The 21,177-nt window shown below is 42.9% G+C and overlaps 1 protein-coding gene across 1 annotated transcript in view; it reads left to right on the forward strand.

The window, feature by feature from the left end:
* The window catches only part of LOC144093693 (dTDP-D-glucose 4,6-dehydratase), a 26,459-nt gene continuing 5,282 nt past the window's right edge, over window positions 1-21,177 (forward strand). Inside the window, exons 1-10 of the mRNA XM_077627286.1 lie at window positions 1-370; window positions 1,278-1,339; window positions 2,933-2,989; window positions 8,887-8,941; window positions 10,722-10,813; window positions 11,445-11,558; window positions 14,014-14,167; window positions 14,489-14,541; window positions 19,684-19,810; window positions 20,470-20,555. Of these exons, the coding sequence (XP_077483412.1) occupies window positions 322-370; window positions 1,278-1,339; window positions 2,933-2,989; window positions 8,887-8,941; window positions 10,722-10,813; window positions 11,445-11,558; window positions 14,014-14,167; window positions 14,489-14,541; window positions 19,684-19,810; window positions 20,470-20,555 (849 nt within the window). The 5' untranslated portion in view covers window positions 1-321. The remainder of the gene's footprint in view (window positions 371-1,277; window positions 1,340-2,932; window positions 2,990-8,886; window positions 8,942-10,721; window positions 10,814-11,444; window positions 11,559-14,013; window positions 14,168-14,488; window positions 14,542-19,683; window positions 19,811-20,469; window positions 20,556-21,177) is intronic.

Consider the following 21,177-nt stretch of genomic DNA (forward strand, 5'->3'; position numbering starts at 1 on the left):
GTAGTTAAGAAACTAGTCTTAGTACATCTCCGCGTTCCGCGTCTGGAATCGGAGCTTTGTCAGAAAAACGGTTATGGAACTCCTACGACGTCGTCAATGATAGTGATGCTAGTAAAGGTGGCGCCACCTGGCGCTGAATTATTCAGCTATTTTTGCGACTCCGCCGCTGCAGTCTTCGTCGCGGGCCACCGCCTCCTGTTCCGGCCGCCGCCCACGTGTTCCCGGTCCCGGTGCTGCTGCTCCACTGAGAGATAGCTCGGAAGCTGCGCGAACGTCGTCTGCCGGTATCAGCTTCGCCGGTGTCAAGGCCGAAACGTCAACATGGGGGACGGCGATCTCAACGAGAAGTACCGATTCCTTATTCTGGGAGGTAGGTGCACGCAGCACTGTATTTTAACAACACCGAGAGAGGCCCCTCTGCATTATCCGCTCACCTTCAAGCAGCGCGTTCTTTGAGTGGTGTGTCATATCCGCTGTCGGCGGTAAAGGCACCGGTGACAGCTCCTTGGGCCTGAGCGTTGCCTTTGCATTGCTAGGAAATATTCATAATTGTTTCTTCTCGGCTAGAGGTATATAATTATACCTCAATTGTTAATTAGCTACGTTTTTCGGTCCTTTGGTGTGATCGTTACAGAACCGCCGGGAATGTGGCCGTTTACTGTGACGGAAACGCGCGTGTCATTATTCTGTCACTTGTGAGCTTGGACTGACCGCGCTCATACACAAGCCTTCGTGTTTAGCGTGAGATACGGTCAGGAAAAAAAGAGAAAAGCATGCTTCGTGTATGTTTTTCCGTGGTAGTTGTCCAGGCGGGCGTAATTTTAGAGCGCAGCTCAAAGGCCATATTTGTTGGCTTCGAGGCGTGCCGAACTCGGCAAGCGCGGCCTTGAAGAATACCTTGCATATGTCATTTACATTCTCGTTTCTTTCCTCCTCTCACTATCTGCTTCTTTTCCCGCTCCCCGGTTACTGCTGTTTAGATGACCTCCCCGCTGAGGGCAGGTAACAGCGTTTTTTCCGTCTGTCATCTTGAAGACTGAAGCACCCTAATGCAGCATTAATGCCCAGAAAAATGCTTTCGTGCTTGTTGGCTATGTAGTGTGAGCAATTTCGTGCAAACGATGGTTACTTTTATGCGCAGTGGGTATTCGCATATTTTTTTGGTGGTGAGACGTGTGCATGCATTGTGCTTTTGGAAATAGTGGTCACGTTTAATGTCTATATTATCAAAATGACCTTTAGTGGAATACCTTTTCATCTCTCTCTCTCTCCCACAGGAACCGGGTTTACAGGACGGCATCTTGTTGACTTCTTGCTCAAAAGTAATGTTGCATCAAAGGTATGAAAAACCTTTAACCTGCTGTGACCGCAGAATAAGTGTCGGCACTGTGCAGCAGTTGTATGCTATGTTGCTTTCTACATGACACTCATGAACAATGAGCTTGGTCAAGGGATGAAAAAAAAAAGCGGTAGTAAGAGACTGTTCATTGATGTATCACTGCTTGTGCGGTTGTAACTGGTTGACACAATAATACTTGCAAAAGAAGTAGTGCATTCAGAAAATAAAGTTTTCCACCTGGTAGCTGTACAAAGGACTATGTGATTATGCAGTCATGAGGTGTAGTTAATATCCTTCATTTGTTAGCAAAATGCAATCTTTTCTTTGAGTAACTTTTTTTCGTGTAACAGGTAACTTTTATTAAACTTTTTTGAAAGCCATACCTTAGTAAATTCAAACTGCAAAAGCCAACATCAGAGTTGAAATGTCTGGATAAACTTTAAAAACACTTAAGGACATTTATGGCTCTGAAGCCTTGAGTATGCAGAAGTGATGTTTTGGTACATACTGTTCTGTTGTATGCTGTCGGTTTGCACAAAATCACCAAGACACTAGTAAGTAACACCTTTTCCTCTCTCAAGGCTTGCAACTTTACTTGTGGTGTTAGTCACAACTATTTTAGTTCACCCAGTCTATTATTTTCATCTTGTAATTTGAATAATTATAATGTACAGTTCAATTTCTCCTCCCATGTAGTTTGTTTCAGTTTCAGTATCCAAATGATGGTTATGACCTCATAAGTAGCTGTGAGATCACATGAAGCATCCAAGAACTGCAATATAGTCGCTGCTTCAGTATTTTAATTCACTTCAACTCTTTTACTAGCTTTTTTCAGAAGATGGAATGACAGCGAATGAACAGACAGCTATTCTATTACACTCTTTGTTTGTGTCATATGATCTGATACTAACTTATGACATCACAACCACTGTTCGAATGCTAAAACCAAAATAGAAACTACATGAGAAAGAAATTCAGTTATAAATAATTTACTGAGCGCGGACAAATTTGTCGTCGTGGTTCATGTTTACTAACGTCCCGCTCACAATTACGAAGAAAAAATTCACTACGAAAATTTGATGTATTTACTTTTTTAAAGTAACGGTGTGCCATATAGGTAACTTTGTCGGAATCAGATGCCTGAACCGATATCCTAGTCTGATTGCATAGTGTGCAGTGTGTAAAATCTTTTCACTGCTTTCCTGCATTTTGTTGACATAAACAAGCGACTGGAAAAAATTTCTGGTGGCTCTTAACACATCCTATTGCAGGTCACCTCTAATGACAGCTTAGGACCCATCAGCCATGCCTTGTTTGGTTTGTCATTGAGTGTATAACTCTATTTTCCACTTGTGTTTTACTAAAACATTTCACTTAAGGCTAGGATTTTCCACTTGTGTTTTACTAAAACATTTCACTTAAGGCTAGGCTGGACTGTGGCATCATTAGGCTGCCATTAGGTATGAATGAAGTGATTGGTTGGGATTCTGGTGAGAGGTTTCATCTTTTGCCAGGATGCTGAAAAGTTGCCACTTTCTTTCACCTACCTTCAGTAGCCAAGTAACTGATCAGTAACTTGTGTCATCCTTGCAGATCAGAGTTGTGGACAAGGTCCCTCCACAGATGGCGTGGCTCAACAGTGCACACAAGGTGAGTGCACTCCTGTAAGTTATCTGCTTATATCCCCATCAGGCACAGCATCTACATTTGTACATGCATCCTGAATGTTGTCAAAGACCCTATAGACAAGCGTCATGTTTGTAAACAAAGGTGGCGCTGCGCTCGGCAGCGACGCGGGGTGTAGGCAAAACGCAGCACGCCTACACTGCGGCAAGCGACGCTACCTTCGAAACCAACTGGTGTATGCGAATATTTCAAAGCTTGCACGTCGCTTGTGGTTAGAAACATTTTTGTTGATATTCGGAGAGTAGTTCTGCACTTTTTTAACCTGTTCGCCAGACGGAATCAGTAGGCGGAGCGCTGCATCAGGTGCTTCTCTGGTCTAGTTGGCGACAAGTAACAGCACAGGGCTACGGTGGGTGAAAGCGCAAGGTATGGGGAGGAACTAGTAGTCCACAGTTCTCAACTTATAGGCCAATAAAGCATATCCGATTGCTAGTGCAAGATAGGACGACATGATGCACGACGCAAATCAGCTTTCTCACACGACGAACCTTGTAATGTGCTTCCTATTTTCACTAAGCCGCTTCACTCCGGAGACCTTGGAAATTAATTAACACTTATAGCTGCTTTGAATAAGGCAAATGCGATCCGAGAGCTCCAAGAGCGCATGCATAAACGTTTTCCCTCGAGCTCCAAACGAAATTTACGCTCACTCCGCTAAGCTATAAAATTTTGCTTTTTATTTTAGAATTTATTCATGTGTGCGCATTCTGCTTGATCGCAGTGGCTTTTGGCGAGGAATTTGCTGTGTTCGGTATGTTCAGATCGACCCACAATGTGAAAATTCAAATAATTTGGGAAATAACACTGCGCGACTTTGTTGAGATCCTAGCTTCGTTGGACCGGTGTTGAAACGACACACTTGTTGAAATTCGCGAAATGAAAACAGAAAAAACCGTCGTGCGTGCTACTACCCGAGTCCGGTGCTTCTTCAAGCGCGGCACGGTGTGAACGCTGAAGGCAGCTGGCGGCACCATTTTTTTTTTTTTTGTGCGAAGTGATGCTCGGGACGTTGTCAGGGTGATAAGCATTTGAAAATGGCCCCCTGCGTTCAACTTACGATCCCAAGTACATGGAATATCACGCCTAAACTTACGCTGAGAGCACAACAGAATGAGAATGAGTTGCAGGCGTTACTTGATTTTGCACTGTTCACAACGCGACTGAACAGCAGCGATGCGAAGTTAGAGACACGAACCAACTTATTAGATTTGAATGCAGGAATGCAATGTAATAACCTCGAGCTCGGCGTAAAATCCCACGAGCTCGGTGGTAATAATTAGCCGTGAAGCCGATCCGTCGCCTAACTTGTATTGCTCCTCGGCCCCTGCCCGTCGCTTTCGCACCTATATGACTGCAATAAACTCGTGGAAACTTATGCCGCTTTCTTTCTTCTGCATCGCGGCTCAACCAGCCGCACCACAATTTGTTGGCACGCCTTGAATTGTGCCCAAAAACACGCAAGCATGGCGCACCCAATGCAGAAGGTCCCGCTTTTTGCCTACACAACAAAAGTCGCTGCTGCCGCCAGTGCCACCACATCTCTTTGACGTCACGGCCTGACGCTTGTCTATACAAGGCGCAATGTACAGAAATTTGGACACTAAAATGAAGTGCCAAAATGTGCAAAATCATCCACAGGACCATGTCAAACCAGGCATGTGGAAATTAACGCAAAAAAATTTTTACGATTCACATCTCAGTGTTTTACTGGAGCTCTGGTACAACACCAGTTACTGCCATTTGTTCGTTTGTGTGGGTGAATGCTTTAACCCTTTCTGCTGAAAACGTGCTGATCTGCTTATATTACAGTATTTTGACAGGAATGAGTCAAAGGCAGTATAATTGAGACTTTGAGACCAGTGTTAAATTGGAGTGTGGAGATAGGTCTCAATAGAAAATGCATAATTAAACATCTGGGAGTATGGAAACTTTTTTTGCTCCAGTCTTGACATGCCCTCAATTAAATCCCAAAATTTTACTTTTCCCCTGTTTTGATATTCACAGCTGAAGGGGATGTTGTGAGCAAGCTACTTTGAATTCCGCAAGCTCGCAGATGTCTCAAGTCATGTGGTCATATAAGAATCGTGTTAGTACGATAACACTTTTTCTTTTCAGCTAGAATTTTGTTTATTATCAAGTGCACTGAAAAGATGGGGTCAGCCTCACAAGATTACTTTAGGTTTGGAGGTGGTGGTGCCTGTAGCTGTCTGTATTGGAACCGGACATGGCATTAATTGTGTTACAGTAATGAGGTTTTGCAGAAAAGAAAATCACTTTCGAAGTCGCTTTCGTTAAAATGCATCACTGCTCTTTGTACTACAAAACTTCAATCTCTCGTACGCTCTGTAGGGTGCCTCGAAGGCAGTAACGACATGCGGCAAGCCTGGGTCATTGCAACGGATCAACAAGTACTGACAGTTTAGTAGAACTGTGCGTCCGAGACCACTGGTATCCTGTGTTGTCGGGTCGATGCCTTCTGGCATTTGATAGATATTTAGAGTGCATGTGTTGCAAGCATCCCCCACCCAAGCAGCAAGACATACTGGGGCACTGAAGGGGCAGATGGCGCATATCGGAGTTCAAAACTAGTTAGGAACGCGCAAAGGCACTCCTAAGGTTTTGTCGGCTGAGGGTAGAGCTGTCTGGTTACGCTCGTCGCCACGGAGTATGGTGGGGAAGAGGCGGAAGTGCACATGACGCGAGCATTACTGGGTACAGGCTGCCAAGATGAATTCTTGAGACCACCGAAACAATAAATAACCCGCTTTGGCGGCCTCAAACAATGGAGGAAGCGCTCAGGGCTGCAAGGTGTTGGGTTCGTCGCTTGTTTGTGTCTTGAACGCAATGAAAGTGACAAGAGTTCGGTCATGCTTCTGTTTTATTTGTTTTTGTTGGCATTGCTTTTCCAATGGCCCATACCCTAGTAAAGAGGGAAGGGGAGATAGTTTGGCGAGAAGACTAAAGAATGTGTACATCACATCTAGAAAATGGTGTGTTTTTTACTCCGTTTACTTTGGTTCTTTGTATGTATGAAAACCAAAAATTAATTTAAGTATAATTGCATTACTTTTTAGAAGTAGTAATTTTAATGTAATGCTATTACTTTGCAAGCAATCATTTGAAATGAAATTTATTTGCATTTGCCCAATCCTTAAGAAAGTAATTAGTCATGTAATTGAATTTAAAAACTATTTTGCCATGTATGATTGGAACATATGACCTCTTGAAGTGAGTCAGTGGTTTTTATTTAGGGAGAGGAATTTAACAAGAAAGCGAAAAGGCTGCCGTTATTATTCTGTGGATTTTCATTATGGGCGCTTGTGATGTGCAGAATAAAATGTTTTTCGGGTTAGAATTCTTTTTAGAACGCTTTCTGTGTCACACAAAACGGGCTGTAGTATTTAGTAGTCGGAAAGGAAAAGTTGCTGTATTGTGCCTAGAAGCTGTCTCGTCGAAATTGTGCTCTCTGAGGACTTCACAGGAGCCTTCCGTGTTGCAACATGAATCTGGATATCATTTTTTCTTCTCTAAACGAGGCAAATTTATGAGTTCTTGTAATCGCATTTTCCTTTGTTGCTTCTTAAAATAGCCTGATAATAACTTGGGCACTCGATATTTTTGCCAGCAGGTAAGAACATCTATCAGTGATTGACTAAAACGCAATGAAATGACCATTTATAGCTCCCCAGCTACATCTCAGAATGGTAGTTCTGATGCGACAAAAATTTCTGCACGGATTGATTGCTGAACCGCATATTATGTGGCACACACTTTAAGGATGCATGCTTACTCATTTTTTTTTTAATCTACAGAGTTTATTGTAAAAGGGCACCTAGAGCCAAACTATGAATTTTATCTTTGCAGCTGCACTATTTGCATGCATCGACATTCAGTACGAGGTGAGCAGTTTCAAAGGTATCACGAGTGTGGTTAAGCGCTGTGATTACGAACTTTTTGATTACCAACGTTAAGCCACGTGTCTGTATTGCATAGATGAGGGCAGGAATTTCTGGGTGAGTCTTTTATAAAATTTACATTTTGGGCGTGAACCTTCAGACGTCAAGAGTCAAGTAGTGTTCATTCTGCTTCACTACATACCTGTGCACACTAAATTTCCAAATGGTATTAGTCTTGAGCAGCTGTGTGGAAATGCGTTGTGATGCACTCCATGATGTACTTACCTTGCACCGGTATTGATAGCAGTTTGTCTGTCAAAGCCAGTACCAGTAACTTAGTAAATGAATACTACATGATATACGTTCGGTTCAGCAGTAATAAGGAAAATCAGGGACAAGTTTACCAGGGTATGTTTCCGAGCTCATCTTAGGGATGAGAATTGCTGAAAATGTGTTTACCTCACTAGTTTTTACAAATGCCCCCCCCCCCCTTTTTTTTAATCTGAGGTGAGGGTTGGTTGCGTAGTTTCGCTTATCAGAAATATTTTAACAACTGCTACTGACCATTTACAGTTCATGCGGCCAAGCAACGCTAAGATGAATTGTGCGTAGCAGCCGTAGCTATACAGCACTAAAAGGTTGTCATATCTACTCTTAAGAATAGCTGTTTATTCAGGTTTAAAATACAATTGATCAATTGCTTCTAGTGCTTTTCTGCTCATGGCTCCTTTTCATAGATTTTTCATTCAAATGCATCCGCACTGGTGTTTCACAAGGATATGGCTCCTTACACATTTGCAGGTCCTGGCTTTCACTTCAATGCACACTTGTTAATGACATGATCAATGAGTGCTTAAACTAGGGGTGAAAAGTGTGGGGCGTCAGCATTTGCCTCATTACTAGTAATCAAGTGCAACTCAGGATGCTTTCTTTTTCTTTTTTTTTAATCATTGTTAACATGATGCTTCACTCTCACTGAATTTGAAATCCTCGGTGAATTTCTCGCCCTGAATGAGGTGGGCCAGTGGGAGGAGGTGAAAAGCAGGGACGTTAATCAGAAGGAGTTCAGTACGCTGCTTCATAGGACATGGAATAGGGAACTTAAATAAGTGAACAAAGGTGGAGCGAGGAACAAGGATGTGAATTAGAATGCATGTGCAACAAAGTTGCAACCTGTCGTGCAAGCACAATGACACTCAGGAAGTGAAACTGTGATGCTCGGCAAGCCTTCAAGGCAGACAATAGGTGCGACCACCATCCAAGGATTTTGATCTCCATCAGCAGGCGAGGTTCAAGGCTGTCTAGAGTGCGGCACAGCACCTGTCTTAGCTTTGAAGATGGAGGATATACAAAGGACGTGTTCCATTGTCTCATCAAAGCTCCAGGAGCCACAGGCAGGGCTGCTGGCCACTGCAAGCTTTGTTACTGCACAGGGGTGGAACAAGTGATCTTCCCTGTTTTGATTTCCTATCTCGCACATGTGTGGGACTGGCTGATATCGGTATGTGTTTGATGACATGTGCGCATGACAAGCACTGAAATAGAAGGTAAAATACACGAATGATAATTATGCTGATGGTGATTGTGGTGATGGTGGGGGCTATGTTAAAAGCCATGTTAACCTATTTCACATGATGAAAGCAGCACACATTGACCATTTCTAAACACGTTAGGTTTTGTTAAATTTACCTTTATAGCCTTGTTTATATTCCTTGCTATTCCAAGTTCAGCCCCTGGATACAATAGCAAAGTGAAATCAAAAATACCAGACTGTTCTGTGTGGTTTTGCAGGCACTCATTAATTGCTTTATTTTTTTCTTCTTTTACAGCAAATATATTTGTCCGCCTAATCTGGTGTCTCTAGTTTAACACAAGGGAAGCTACTGTGTGTTTTTGCAGTGTTGTGTGGTTCCTACATTTTGGTGCAGTGCTGGGTTTTTAAGGTTGACACTGTTCCTTGTGCAGGAGGTGTACGAGCATACTGCTGTTGAATTCAAAAGTGCGAATCTCATAAACCCTGGTAAGCTATTCTTGCAGTTTGCATAGTTTGATCGTAATTCATTTTTCCACGGGTTTTCCAAACCTGCCAATGGAAATATTCGAGAAATAATTGATTCCGATTGACCATTCCTTATGTAAACCAAACAGGTATAAGAGAAGCGAATAAAATTCCAAAGAATCCACAAAAAATTTCTACCTCCCATAAGAAGTTAGCTTGTATCGATAGATTACCATATTATATTGACAAAAAAGCTGCTTGCACATAAAACAGCTTTCATAATCTAAAGAAGGCCAAGAAATGAAATACAAGTATTGCCGCCACATTTCATTTTCGCAAGCAAATTGGAATGATGTCGAATCTGGTTTCAGTACGTGTGTTTCTGAGGCCAGGCTACTCTGTGGTTTACTTAATAATAATAATAATTGGTTTTTGGGGAAATGAAATGGCGCAGTATCTGTCTCATATATCCTGAACCGTGCTGTAAGGGAAGGGACAAGGGAGGGAGTGAAAGAAGAAGGGAAGAAGGAGGTGCCGTAGTGGAGGGCTCCGGAATAATTTCGACCACCTGGGGATCTTTAACATGCACTGACATTGCACTTTGCCTCCATAAAAACGCTAAGGCGCCTGTGTGCTGTGCGATGTCAGTGCACATTAAAGATCCCCAGGTGGTCGAAATTATTCAGGAGCCCTCCACTACGGCACCTCCTTCTTCCCTTCTTCTTTCACTCCCTCCCTTGTCCCTTCCCTTATGCAAAATGTGGTACTGCTGCGGTCATTAGCTGTTGGTAAAATCTTGGCTCGTCCTTGTAAGAAATACTTGTTCAGGTGTCCAACGATAAAAACGGTGATCATGAAGTCCTTTTCTTCAATAATGCCATGAGTTTGAAATTTTAAATTTAATTTTCTCAACAAAGAAATGCGTGTTATATACTGCTAAACTAGCACCACCATGGTAGTAAAGAGCAAAACAATCAATGAATTGGGTGGAGTTGTTGTCAGCGGTGCTTTCGAGTGATGCCACCTTTTGGTAGTGTATGCATGGCCAGTTGTGGGTCTATTCACACATCAGAGCAGTAAATCAAATTTGTATTGGTCATAGTGCCTCCGAGTGTGTATTTGAGACGAAACATTTCATGCTTTAGGCCTATCCTTAGTGACGAGGCACTTAATCTGTCCTGAACTGCAGTTGAAAACATAGATTTATGAGAGCCTGTCAGTAGTCAGTATTCTTCTGTCATGCATTATCATAATGTCTTTTTACGTACTTGCAAGCAGCGTTGTTATAAGTGCACTATGCATGCTGTAATAATGCAAGCTTATGTTCTAATAACTTTTATTTTTGTATGACCTACTGTAGTGCATGTTAAACATTAAAAATGGGTATATTATGAGAAGGCTGGTTTAGTACAAAACACTGACATCAAATGCTCTTCGGTGACCATGCTTTATGAATGACAATTCAAGCCATTTTTTAATGTGAGCCGCGGCGGTGGCTCAGTGGTTATGGCGCTCGGCTACTGTCCCGAAAGACGCTGGTTCGATCCCGGCCACAGCGGTCGAATTTCGATGGAGGCGAAATTCTAGAGGTCCCCAGTTGGTCGAAATGTACGGAATCCTTCACTGCGGCATCCCTCATTGCTTGAGTCACTTTGGGACGTGAGGTCCTCATAAACTATAAACCATTTTTTAATGTGGATTCTTCACTGTAGCTGCTCTACATTTTGGTGCAGTTGAGTAAGCCCGTCTGAAACCCTTGGAGGCGTTTCTTAAGCGTCTGCTTTTTTTGCTTTTGTTCCAGCTTCTTGCAAAGCGGCCTTTGAACTTCCAGAAGGCTCGTTTGATTTTGTGATCAACCTAGCTGCAGAGACCAAGATAAACCTGCCAGATTGTGTGAGTTGCTATACCACTGCTGGCCAATTTCTTCCTTGGTAGTTGATAACAGTTTCATTAGGTTCTTTAGCCCCTTTTCTCCATTACAACAAATCATTTACAAAAACTGAATAAAACAGTTTCAAGTAATGAAAACAAGAAATCAAAGCTTTTCTCTTTAGGCAGTGCATTGCGAAGGTCATTATATACTATTATTTCTGACAGAGTGGTGATCTCGGAGCGCTATTGTAAAACTTTTGTACACATGTTAAATGCCTGAAATAGCAACTGCAAATGATGACTGATTATGCATTCTCATTAACAGCCAAATAAAAAGCCTTAGAATTTTAGTGTGTGAAGTGCAGAGTGGGTACCAAAGGGTGGTAATGTTGTGATGGCACAGATGTAACGTTCCCCGCAGGAACTGCTTCAGCTTAGGCAAAGTAGCAAGCCTTTAAATTGGTTTCCACGGGTATTAAGTACTGCATGGTTGCCAAATGTGGTGTAATTGATCAGAGCAGAGAGGAGAACCCACTCTAAAAGGTTTATTAAATGCATGAGCCTAAAAAGAAGACCCAGAGTTTCTTTCAGTTGCACAGTCATATCACTCATAGGGTACTGCTGACAGTGTGAATGTTTACCTTCTTTGCAGGTGTATGAGGAAGGAATCTTGAAATTGAGTAGGAATTGTGCGAAGGAAGCGCACGAACATCATCCAAAACGTTACATCGAGCTGTCTACGGGCCACATGTACGCCGAGGGAAAAGTATGTGGGCACACTTTCGTTCTCTATTGCGTTTCTTTTCTGATTCATGATTAAAAAAGCCTGCCAGAAAACCCTTCTTTTTTTGAGCTTGAAACACTTTGATGTGGCATGCTGAATATTTAGAGGAGTTAATTTATAGAGATGCTGAATGAAAATATCAAAATATAAATACCAAAATTGCACACCTACATCATGCTGCATATGATACACCTACTATGGCCATATTTATGGGCGCCTCTTAAAGGGGGCGGTTGGATTGGGGTGCCTACTTGCACAAATGCAATTCTAGAGGCCCGTGTACTGTGCGATGTCAGTGCACGTTAAAGAGCCCCAGGTAGTCCAAATTTCTGGAGCCCTTCACTACGGCGTCCTTCATAGCGCCTGAGTCACTTTGGGACGTTAAACACCCGTAAACTAAACCATTTCTGGGACCTTCCTTGTTGAAAAATATTGGGTGTTTCTTGGTTTTTCAATAGAAAATTTTTCTCTGGGGCAGGGGAGACTCCCACCTAAATCTGCCCCTGATGCCTATTGCACAATTATCCTAGATGACATTCAGTCGTTACCATATTTCTGTGCAGATGGCTTTATATTTTATGCTTTATGCATGTGCCAGTCTGCAAGCTAGCGGGTATGATGCCACAGCTTCCAGTAACGGGCTGTAGGCAAGCAAGCAGACATCATTAAGTATTTCACTGTCTGGTGCTATGGCTTCCAAGCATTGCAGCATGCAGAGTATTATCATAAATTGTGACTCAGATGGCGAGTGGCCAGCAGACCAAGCACATATGACAAGGGCCTATGATGCTCCTGCGTCATAAAGCAATAGCGATAGTGACCAGCTAAATGTAGCAGGCTTGGTGTCGAGGCAGCTGGAACCAGCGGTATGGTGTTTATGTTGCACTTTTGGCGCATGGTGGCCTTTATAGATGCAACAGTGATTTAGGTAGAGTCACATACATTGAGGCAGGACAGAAATGCGATTATGAAGGCTCTGTCTGGCAAACTGCCTCAATTACTACGCCCCTGGTTCAATGGGGAATCCACACTGCTTAGATGGCAGTATGGTCATTCCATTGTGCTGTTGAAAGCCACTGCAAACAGCCACTTGGAACAGGAAAAAAGTGAGACCCTGTCCTACAGTATGACTCTTTGCATTCCTTATTTTGTGGCTTCCAACATTGTATAGTCGTACGGATGCACAGTTTGTATGGCTCCTTCAGAGCACGAAATGTGCCGTAACTCTCAGGCCTGTAGTAGTAAAGATTCAGGCATTACTTCATCCGCATCGTGGCACTCAATAGTCGCTCGGCATTCTTGTGTATTTTGCCATCTGCTTTATATGTCACTGTTAAAAAAGTGTGGCGAAGCACAAAATGCAAACACAAGACAAGTGAACGAAATGAACTGTGCAACAAGCAGGAGCATGTTGAACGCATCCGTTCATATGGGCAGTGTGGGCTTTAGCTAGCAAAGTCAATGGGAAGGTGCTGGCAAACCCGCTAAAATTCACATCGCATTTGGCATTGTCAGAATTCTCAAATGCAACCCCTAGGTGTGCTGGTTCAGGAACTGGTCAGCAAAATATACACTTACCGCATGCTTCTTCTAAAAACTGCATTGTTTTGATCACTTTCAGTGCAAAAGGTACTGTATGATCTGAGAGTTTCAGTAAGCAAATTTTTGTTCAGCACTTCTTCAGTGAAACCAGTGAGGCAAAAAAATTCAGATGAGAATTTTGCAGTGAGACAGACATTTTGCCTTAGGCCACAGAAAAGTGAGCAAAAAGAAAAAAACCCTCTAGATTGCAAGTATTTCATTCTTATAGAATCACTTAACGAGCTTGTTTTTTTTTTTTTCCTATTCTGTCTTGCTTAAACCATGTCTTACTGTTTTTACTTACTGTTTTTAAATGTAATGAAATTTAGGTGAGATGCCTTTGTCATGCAGTAACTAGAGATCTGTGTGATGTCTTATGAAGGGCTGTAAACCAGGGTTCAAATCTTGTTGCTGGTGCATTCTGGTGTTTTCCAAGAGACTTTTGTGAACCTCAAGAGTCCATATAAGTGTTATATGTGTATGGTGTGTTCTTGTCATGCCACATGTTTGTTTTCTTTATCCTAAGTTGCATAAACTGGCAAAACCTTCCTTCTATGGCAACTGCATTAATAAAATGCTAAGGCGTCGTTCACTGTCGAAAATGGTGTTTTCAGGGATTACACAATGTGTCATTAGTAGTTGTGAAATCCAGGGTTTGACGGAGACCTGTCTGGTCGGGTATGTTCATGGCGGAAATTCTTCAAGCGCCGACCAATCATTTAAAAAATGACGTTTCGGCCCTGGCTTACGGGGTCCTTGAACGATTGGTCATCGCTTGAAGAATTTCCGCCATTAGTAGTTGTCCATTGTTCCTAACAACCCTTTTTTTTCACCCCTTCTCCCTCGGGTTTCATAGAAACCATCACAAGAGAATTCCCCCTTGGATCCGTGGACTGTTACTGCTCAGTTAAAGCTTGCGGTGGAGCAAGATCTGCGAGAGATGAAAGATCTGGATTACGTGATTTTGCGGCCTGCCATTGTCTATGGTATCGCTGACAAGCATGGCATAGGTAAGGGTTTTTCTGTGATTGCTGCTTTTGGGATCCTTCCGATTGACATTGGGCTGTATTTTTTTTTTTCTGTGTTCATGCCACTTTATACAATACTAGTGGCACCTAAACCTAAGCTCTTTTCAACCTCATATCATTCTCTGCAAGGCATTCTTTCTTCCTGGGCAGCTTTACCTGGGACGTGTTGTGGACTTTGTTTTTCATTATCCTTTCTTCTGGGAAGGCTGTAATAAAGAAAAAACTGGTTCCTACTGCATGCTTTTGTTGCAATGGCCCTTCTCAATCACTGAGCATGTTTTTCCTCCTCATTTTTTATTTTAGTTCCGCGCATTCTAGTGGGTGCTGTCTACAAGCACCTGAAGGAAACAATGAAGGTAAATTTTCGTTTTTGCCTTTTTTATTTTTTGATACCCTCGTTCAGCAACACCTTCATCGCATTTAATAATCTGCTCTGTTTTCTTGTGAAACTTGCTTATCTTGTTGCTGTGTCATTTCTCTCCTACTCACACAGGCACATAGGCGTTGTTGCATGTGCAGGGCTCGGAATCAAGCATTTCATGGAGATTTTCCTAATCGGCATGCAACCAGACACACAGTTTAGTAATCTAAGAAATAAAAGTAATTGAAAGACAGACATTTTAGTCTGGTCATGGAATTTGCTTCTCATAGGTGGCTGTTTTCAGAGCTTTTGCACATGTAACTCTAATTCAAGTGGTGGATTGGTTTTTACTTTGGCAACCATGTCTTCATGGAACTCACATAAGGGCCCCCAATGCTAGTGATTCTTGAATATTACAAAAAAAGAAAGCAACAGCAAAAATGAGACACAAGAATATGGCAGTCTTTTTTTTTCGTAATATTCTTTCATCACCAACTAGACTGTCTTTTGGTAATTCTGCTTGGCCACTATGCTCTGGTGTGTTGATGCTTTTTATTGAATATCAAGAATAGCAGTCATGACGGTTTGAACAGTAGTCTTTTTCTTCTTTTTTTTTTCCACGTACATATTACATGAACCTCGGTATATTGAACACTGGTAGAACAAACTATAGGCAGTGTTGATCTCCTATAAAATTTTTTTAACAGATGAAATTTTTACTTTATATATCGAACTCTGTTGGGCATAAAATGGCTGTATTGAACTCCCAATGCCAAACAATGTCTGCTGCAATGGCAAGCAGCAGGCACTACACTACATGAGTAGTACCCAGCAAAGCGTCAGCACCTTGGTTTGAGTTCTTATCTCATGCGTCTCACAAGGCCGCCACGATGGCTGAGTGGTTATGGCGCTCGGCTGCTAGCCCGAAAGATGTGGGTTAGATCCCGGCCACAGCGGTCTAATTTCAATAGAGGCGAAATTCTAGGGGCCTGTGTACTGTGCAATGTCAGTGCACGTTAAAGAACCCCAGCTGGTCGAAATTTCCGGAGCCCTTCACTACGGCGTCTCTCATAGCCTGAGTCACTTTGGGACGTTAAGCCCCCATAAACCATAAAAACAAGCATCGCACGTGCCAACAGTTCCATGGAGGATATAGCAGCTTGGAGGGTGGTAGTTTTGCTGTAACCATCCTGTGGTGCAGGTGTCCAAATGAAGTAGGCTGACATGGTGGTGGTGAAATTGGCGCTAGCTTTCGTTCTGGTATACCATTTTCCACAAAAAACTGCTGTAATGCGGGTAAGCCATGCTAGCTGGCGCATGATGCGCTGCCGCTACGTGTTGGCGGTTCTGTGTGGGGAAACAAACCTAACTGGTGTTTGCCGCTTCGTTTCTCGCGGCATCTGGAATCTCTGCGAGCGTCTTCAGAACAGTGCTGAAACTTTAGAAGAAGCTCCCTCTCTCTACTCTCTAATAAGAGCAGCTTCAGTTGCCGTCCATTCACTAACTAAATTTTGCAGCTCTTGCATGCGTTTTTAGTAAAAATTTAAATTACAAATTTTTGACTGTATCGAACTGTTTGATTTTTTATCTCTTCATTATAATGAGATTCAAGTGTGGCTCACATGCTGTAGCATATGTTCTGCATTGAAATTTTTGTTTTTGTATCCATATCTGCTCAAGTAGAAACAATGTACAGTCGAACTCCGCTACAACGAAATTCATAGGGTGCTCAAAGAATTTAGTTGAAGCGGAAGTTTCGTTGTGGCGAAATCAGCCCAAAAAAAACTTAAGATTTGACTGCACTGTTCAATAATATCATTTATTTCCAAAAAATTCAGTCATCTTAGCTTGCGTCTTTTTAGTGGACATGAGCGTCGTGGTGCGAGTTTCCACACTCGGCCAACAACTGCATCACGATGTCGTCGTCATGCGCACCATTGAAAGCACGAATGGTTTCAAATGCGTCCGTCACATGCAATGCAGACGGCAGGGCTGGTGCATCTTGTACGCCGCTCTCATCTTCGGATGAGGCATCGTTGTGGCGGGCCTCTTCAATTATTGCTTCATCAGTTAGCTCCTCACGTTCTACCACGTATGGCGCCACCCATTCGCACTCGACGCACTATGCAGCACACATCAATTCCAGGAAGCCTTTTCGGTGGAATTAAACGCCATGAACGTACTAACGGGTAACGTTATGCTTGCTTGTTTTGTCGTAAAATAAATGTTAAGCCCATCTCCACTCAACAAAAATTTCGTTGAAGCGGAAACGCGCCTGAAAAGATAAATCGTTGTGGCGAAAGCTAGCATGCATTGTTTTCTATGGCTAGCTGACGGGGAATCTGAAATATTTCATTGAAGCGAAAATTTTGTTGAAGCGGCGTTCGTTGTAGCAAGGTTCGACTGTATCAGTTATGCTTTCCTTGAAATGCTACACATTTAGGGCTAATTATTTTTGAAACAGATGCTCGCTGTTACTTTTCTGCTTCCTTGCAACCTTACTTTGTATTTTTCTTGTTTACATTCAAATTTATGCAGCAGGTTACCCCAAGTCTATTAGACTGAAAGCTCGTTAATTTGAACCTCGATAATTCGAATTTTTGGATAATTCGAACTACACTACTTGGTCCGGCCAAGCTCCATAGAGGTCTGTGTATAAAAAATCCCGTTGATTCGAAAGAGAGTCGGTTCTGCTACAGATAATTCGAATTACGCGCTGCCGCGTCTGAGCGGCATGGTACACAGCACGTGGCCAAAAAAAAAAAAGCACCTCCGCATAGTTAGAGGCTGCGCACGTCCTAAACGGGGACAAAGATGGAACCAGATAAAACCGTGGAAGAGTGGATAAAGCCTAAATGGCGCCATCACCAGGTTGGCGGCTGACTGCGCCGGAAGGTACGGGTTGGCGGCCGCGGTGGCGCCTGCGTCCCCTCATTTCCGCTTAGCCTCCGAAACTCGCAACTAAATGCTCATTAATTCGAGCCCTATTAATTCAGTAATACGGATAAGTACTGTCAGCACAGTCCCAGCCAACGCCTATGAAAGGCTATTACTTAGGACGGCCGCTACAATTTACGTGCGAAAAACTTTTTTTTTTCTTTGCGAGTGTCGTCCATCCTTCCACCCAACAGTCGCCTACGGAACCATGCTGCCAGCCGCGATCATGACGCCGGCTTTTAGCATCGCCCGGCTAGTGTTCTAGAACCTTCTAGAACACTGTAGCAAGGCGCTCAGCAGCTGGCTGAAGCGGCCAATGTGGGCTGCAGCGCGGACCAATCAGGGCGCGACAGCGTCTGACTTCCGCCCGCTTCTACAACAAAACCGCGCCTGCCGAAGCGGCCTCTCGCTTCGCCACGAACTTGTCGTTGCCGCTACACTGTGCCTCATGTTCACGGCAAACAAAAGTCGCACAAAGCTTTTGCTTTGTCTGAAGATGCCTGCAGCACAAAATTTTAGCGATGAAACGCGCCAGATTTTCAGAATGCTTTTGGGTTTTGAAAACTGCTAGGCTTGACCACTACGCGTCAGTTGACATCAAGCGCGAGAGGTTCAAACAGGTTAACTATTTTAGTTCAGAAAGGGGTCACAAAGAATAATTCTTCCTCTATGTTGTCATTGAATAAATAATAGCTTAATTGTAAATGCACAGCTGTTGTTTTCAGCATTTTACTAAGCATATGGAATCACGCCGTTTCTAAATCCTGGCGGCAGCCGCCCGTTTTCGGCGTTCCGCCGCGCCGCTCAAAATCCGCAGCACAAGTTCACTCCATGTGGGTCGCCCTATATACAGTACATATACTGTAATGCAAATGGTTCTGGTCAGTTTTTTCGAGGCCAATCGATAATTCGAATATCGGATAATTCGAACTTTTTTCCCGATCCCGTGAAGTTCGAATTAACGAGCTTTTACTGTATTCGTTTTTTTCTATAGGTCTGTTCTCATAGTCAATGCTTTCAACATAAATTTTGTTTTGCTTTCGGTGTCAATTACTTTTCAGTAACAGTGCAGGACTTGATTCTGCTCACTCTGCTATTGCACTTAAAACCTTCCTCACAAATTCCGCTTTTCAGTTATAGTGGATAATTTTGTTTGTGGCATTACCTACCTTGTTTGTCTTACTGAGAGGACAAAATGGCAGAGTTGTGTCTTACAGGAGCACTTCAGACTGCTTTGGCGTAAATGTCTTGGACATAAATTGGGACAGCTATGCACACAGAACCTATGTACATAGCTGCCTCTTGCGAGGCAGGAGAACAAAACTTTGGTGTTCATTGTCCTCCTAACTCTACTCCTTCAAAAGCAGTAACATTTCTGCTGGAACCCTGCTCTTCAGCTGCAGCCTATAACAATGTTTCTGCACAAAAAATTGCCCGTTTATGCCAGGAGCTTAGTGGAGGTTTTCGACTTACTAAGCCCACTTCTCATAAATTGAAAATGTGCATGTTGCAGTGCACATAATTCATTATCTAACGTCCATGTAATATTCAAAATCGCATGGTGATATAGAGCTATGTCATATAGTAGTTACCTACACTGGCATGTAAGTGTAAGTTGTCGTGAGTCTACTTTATAAACTTACAACTAAAGCACCATGCAGTCGTGTTGAGGTGATAGCATTTTCTGCACCCATCTGCGAAGTGCCAGAGCTTATTAATTCATTGAAGAAACCATCGAAAAAAGACTTCGCCTAGTCCTGGTGAATAAAGGCTGGCAGTTTGCATTCACAGGTGGCACTTACCCCTCCACAGTTTTGGATAAAAGAAGGGGGCAACTTGCGCTCTTGGTGGCAGGCATTTTGTAAAATTTGATGAAAATGGGCTAGCGAACAGTGTGTGGGCACAAACTGGCAATTTGCCGAGGTGGGGTGCCCAAAGAAACAATGCCCTATCTGGCTTAAAGCCAGTTATCTGTACGTAATTAAGGTTTGCGGAGCATTCAAAGGATTCCGAATGAAGTTCATCTTTATTTAAGCAAGCCGCATGGAGCACAGAAAAGCCCTGTCTTTTGAAATCCTAAAAATGTTATGACTTGTTGAAATCGTCCGCAGCAAACTTATCAGAAGTGTTGCCGATACTTTCATGCGTTCTTGTTGTGTTTCTGCCCTTAATGTCACTGACAAAAGCTACTGTCCTGCAGCTTCTCTGGACAAAGGATCTCAAGATGAACACAGTGCATGTGTCGGACCTCTGCCGTGCCATTTGGCACCTGTGCCTTCATGGGAAGTCTGGGGAAATCTACAACGTGGTTGACCGTGGGGAGACCAGTAAGTTGCTACTACATGTTGCATGTTGTTACATCTTGTTGTCGCTGCTCATTCGTGTGACACTTGCAAATGCCTTTGCAGGTTCTCTGCTTCTGTTACTTATCTGTGTCCTCATTTTTCATTTATTTTTGCCCAGTCAGCACAGTTTCGGAGCCGTCTTTCTTGTCAGCGTTAAGGAGTACTTGAACAGTGTCAGTGTGCTTATTTTGTAAAGCAGATGGCTGTAGCGGCACTGATGAAAGGGTAGCCGTCGCTTGCAACTCTAAAAGCCAGTTCATCTCTCAGCATAGTCAGCTGACTTGTTGAACGTTAATAGTTGGACCACATTTTTTGCTAGTGAGACACTGTGTCCTTTTTTTTTGGCGTCTTCGGTCACAATGAAATCTTGGTGAGTGGTAAACTTACAATTACACTACCTCACATGCAACAAATGCCTATCTCGTACCATTAGGCAGTGCCAGAGAATCTGTACCATGGGGGTGGCATGAATTTCCCAGAGATTTAAAAAAAAAAAGACGAGTTCAGGTTCCTCTTCAGTGCACCTTTAATGCCAAGCGCTTAGGTGCTGTGGTGTCTCATGGTAAAGGCATTGTATATGTATTGTATCCTAAAGGCCTGGTACCACACCTGATGCGTTATCTTATTCTGCATTTTTACAGCACAGGGCAAAGTTACTGATATTATATCCGAAAGATTCTCTATATCTCATGGATACTGGGGAACCGCTGCTTCACTCCTTGCAAAGGCAAGTCTTTTGGCTTTGATTGTTTATTGGTTGTGTGTGGCGAACAAAGCAAGTTTATTTTCTTGGTGATTGGACACATATTTGTGCAATATTGCAAAAAATTCGCTAAAGTAGTATCTGAATTGCAACACTGCATTTCAAACAGTGTGCACACTTGTACCTCACCCTCTTGATGCATCCACTGAATAGCCTTGTATCGTAAAAAAAAATCAGGTGGAGATATAAAATATATTATTCTGATTGATGTCATCAAAACCACATGCACTTGATAAATGTGGTTAAGTTCCATTCTTGTCTCTTAACGGGCTAAAGAAAACTACCGCCACGGCATAATTTGAGAAATATCTGGCCACATGCCAAGTGTAGCGTCTTTAACCATATGTACGTACCAAGACCCTGGTGTTGTTAAATGCTCAGCAATAACACCTATGTTTTGCACGCATGTGCTGCTGGCAACTGCGAATGCTGCGTGAATGCAGTGTGCGATTATGGCTTAAGTGATCAATTACAGTAGAATCCCACTGTAGTAAACTCGGATACATTAAAGTGAAACATGTGGTCCCATTTCTCTTTCTGTAGAGTGTAAATTTTTTTTCGTTTACAGTAAAGGTTTTTTTTTTTA

The sequence above is a fragment of the Amblyomma americanum genome, chromosome 6 (assembly GCF_052857255.1).
Source record: "Amblyomma americanum isolate KBUSLIRL-KWMA chromosome 6, ASM5285725v1, whole genome shotgun sequence".
NCBI lineage: Eukaryota > Metazoa > Arthropoda > Arachnida > Ixodida > Ixodidae > Amblyomma > Amblyomma americanum.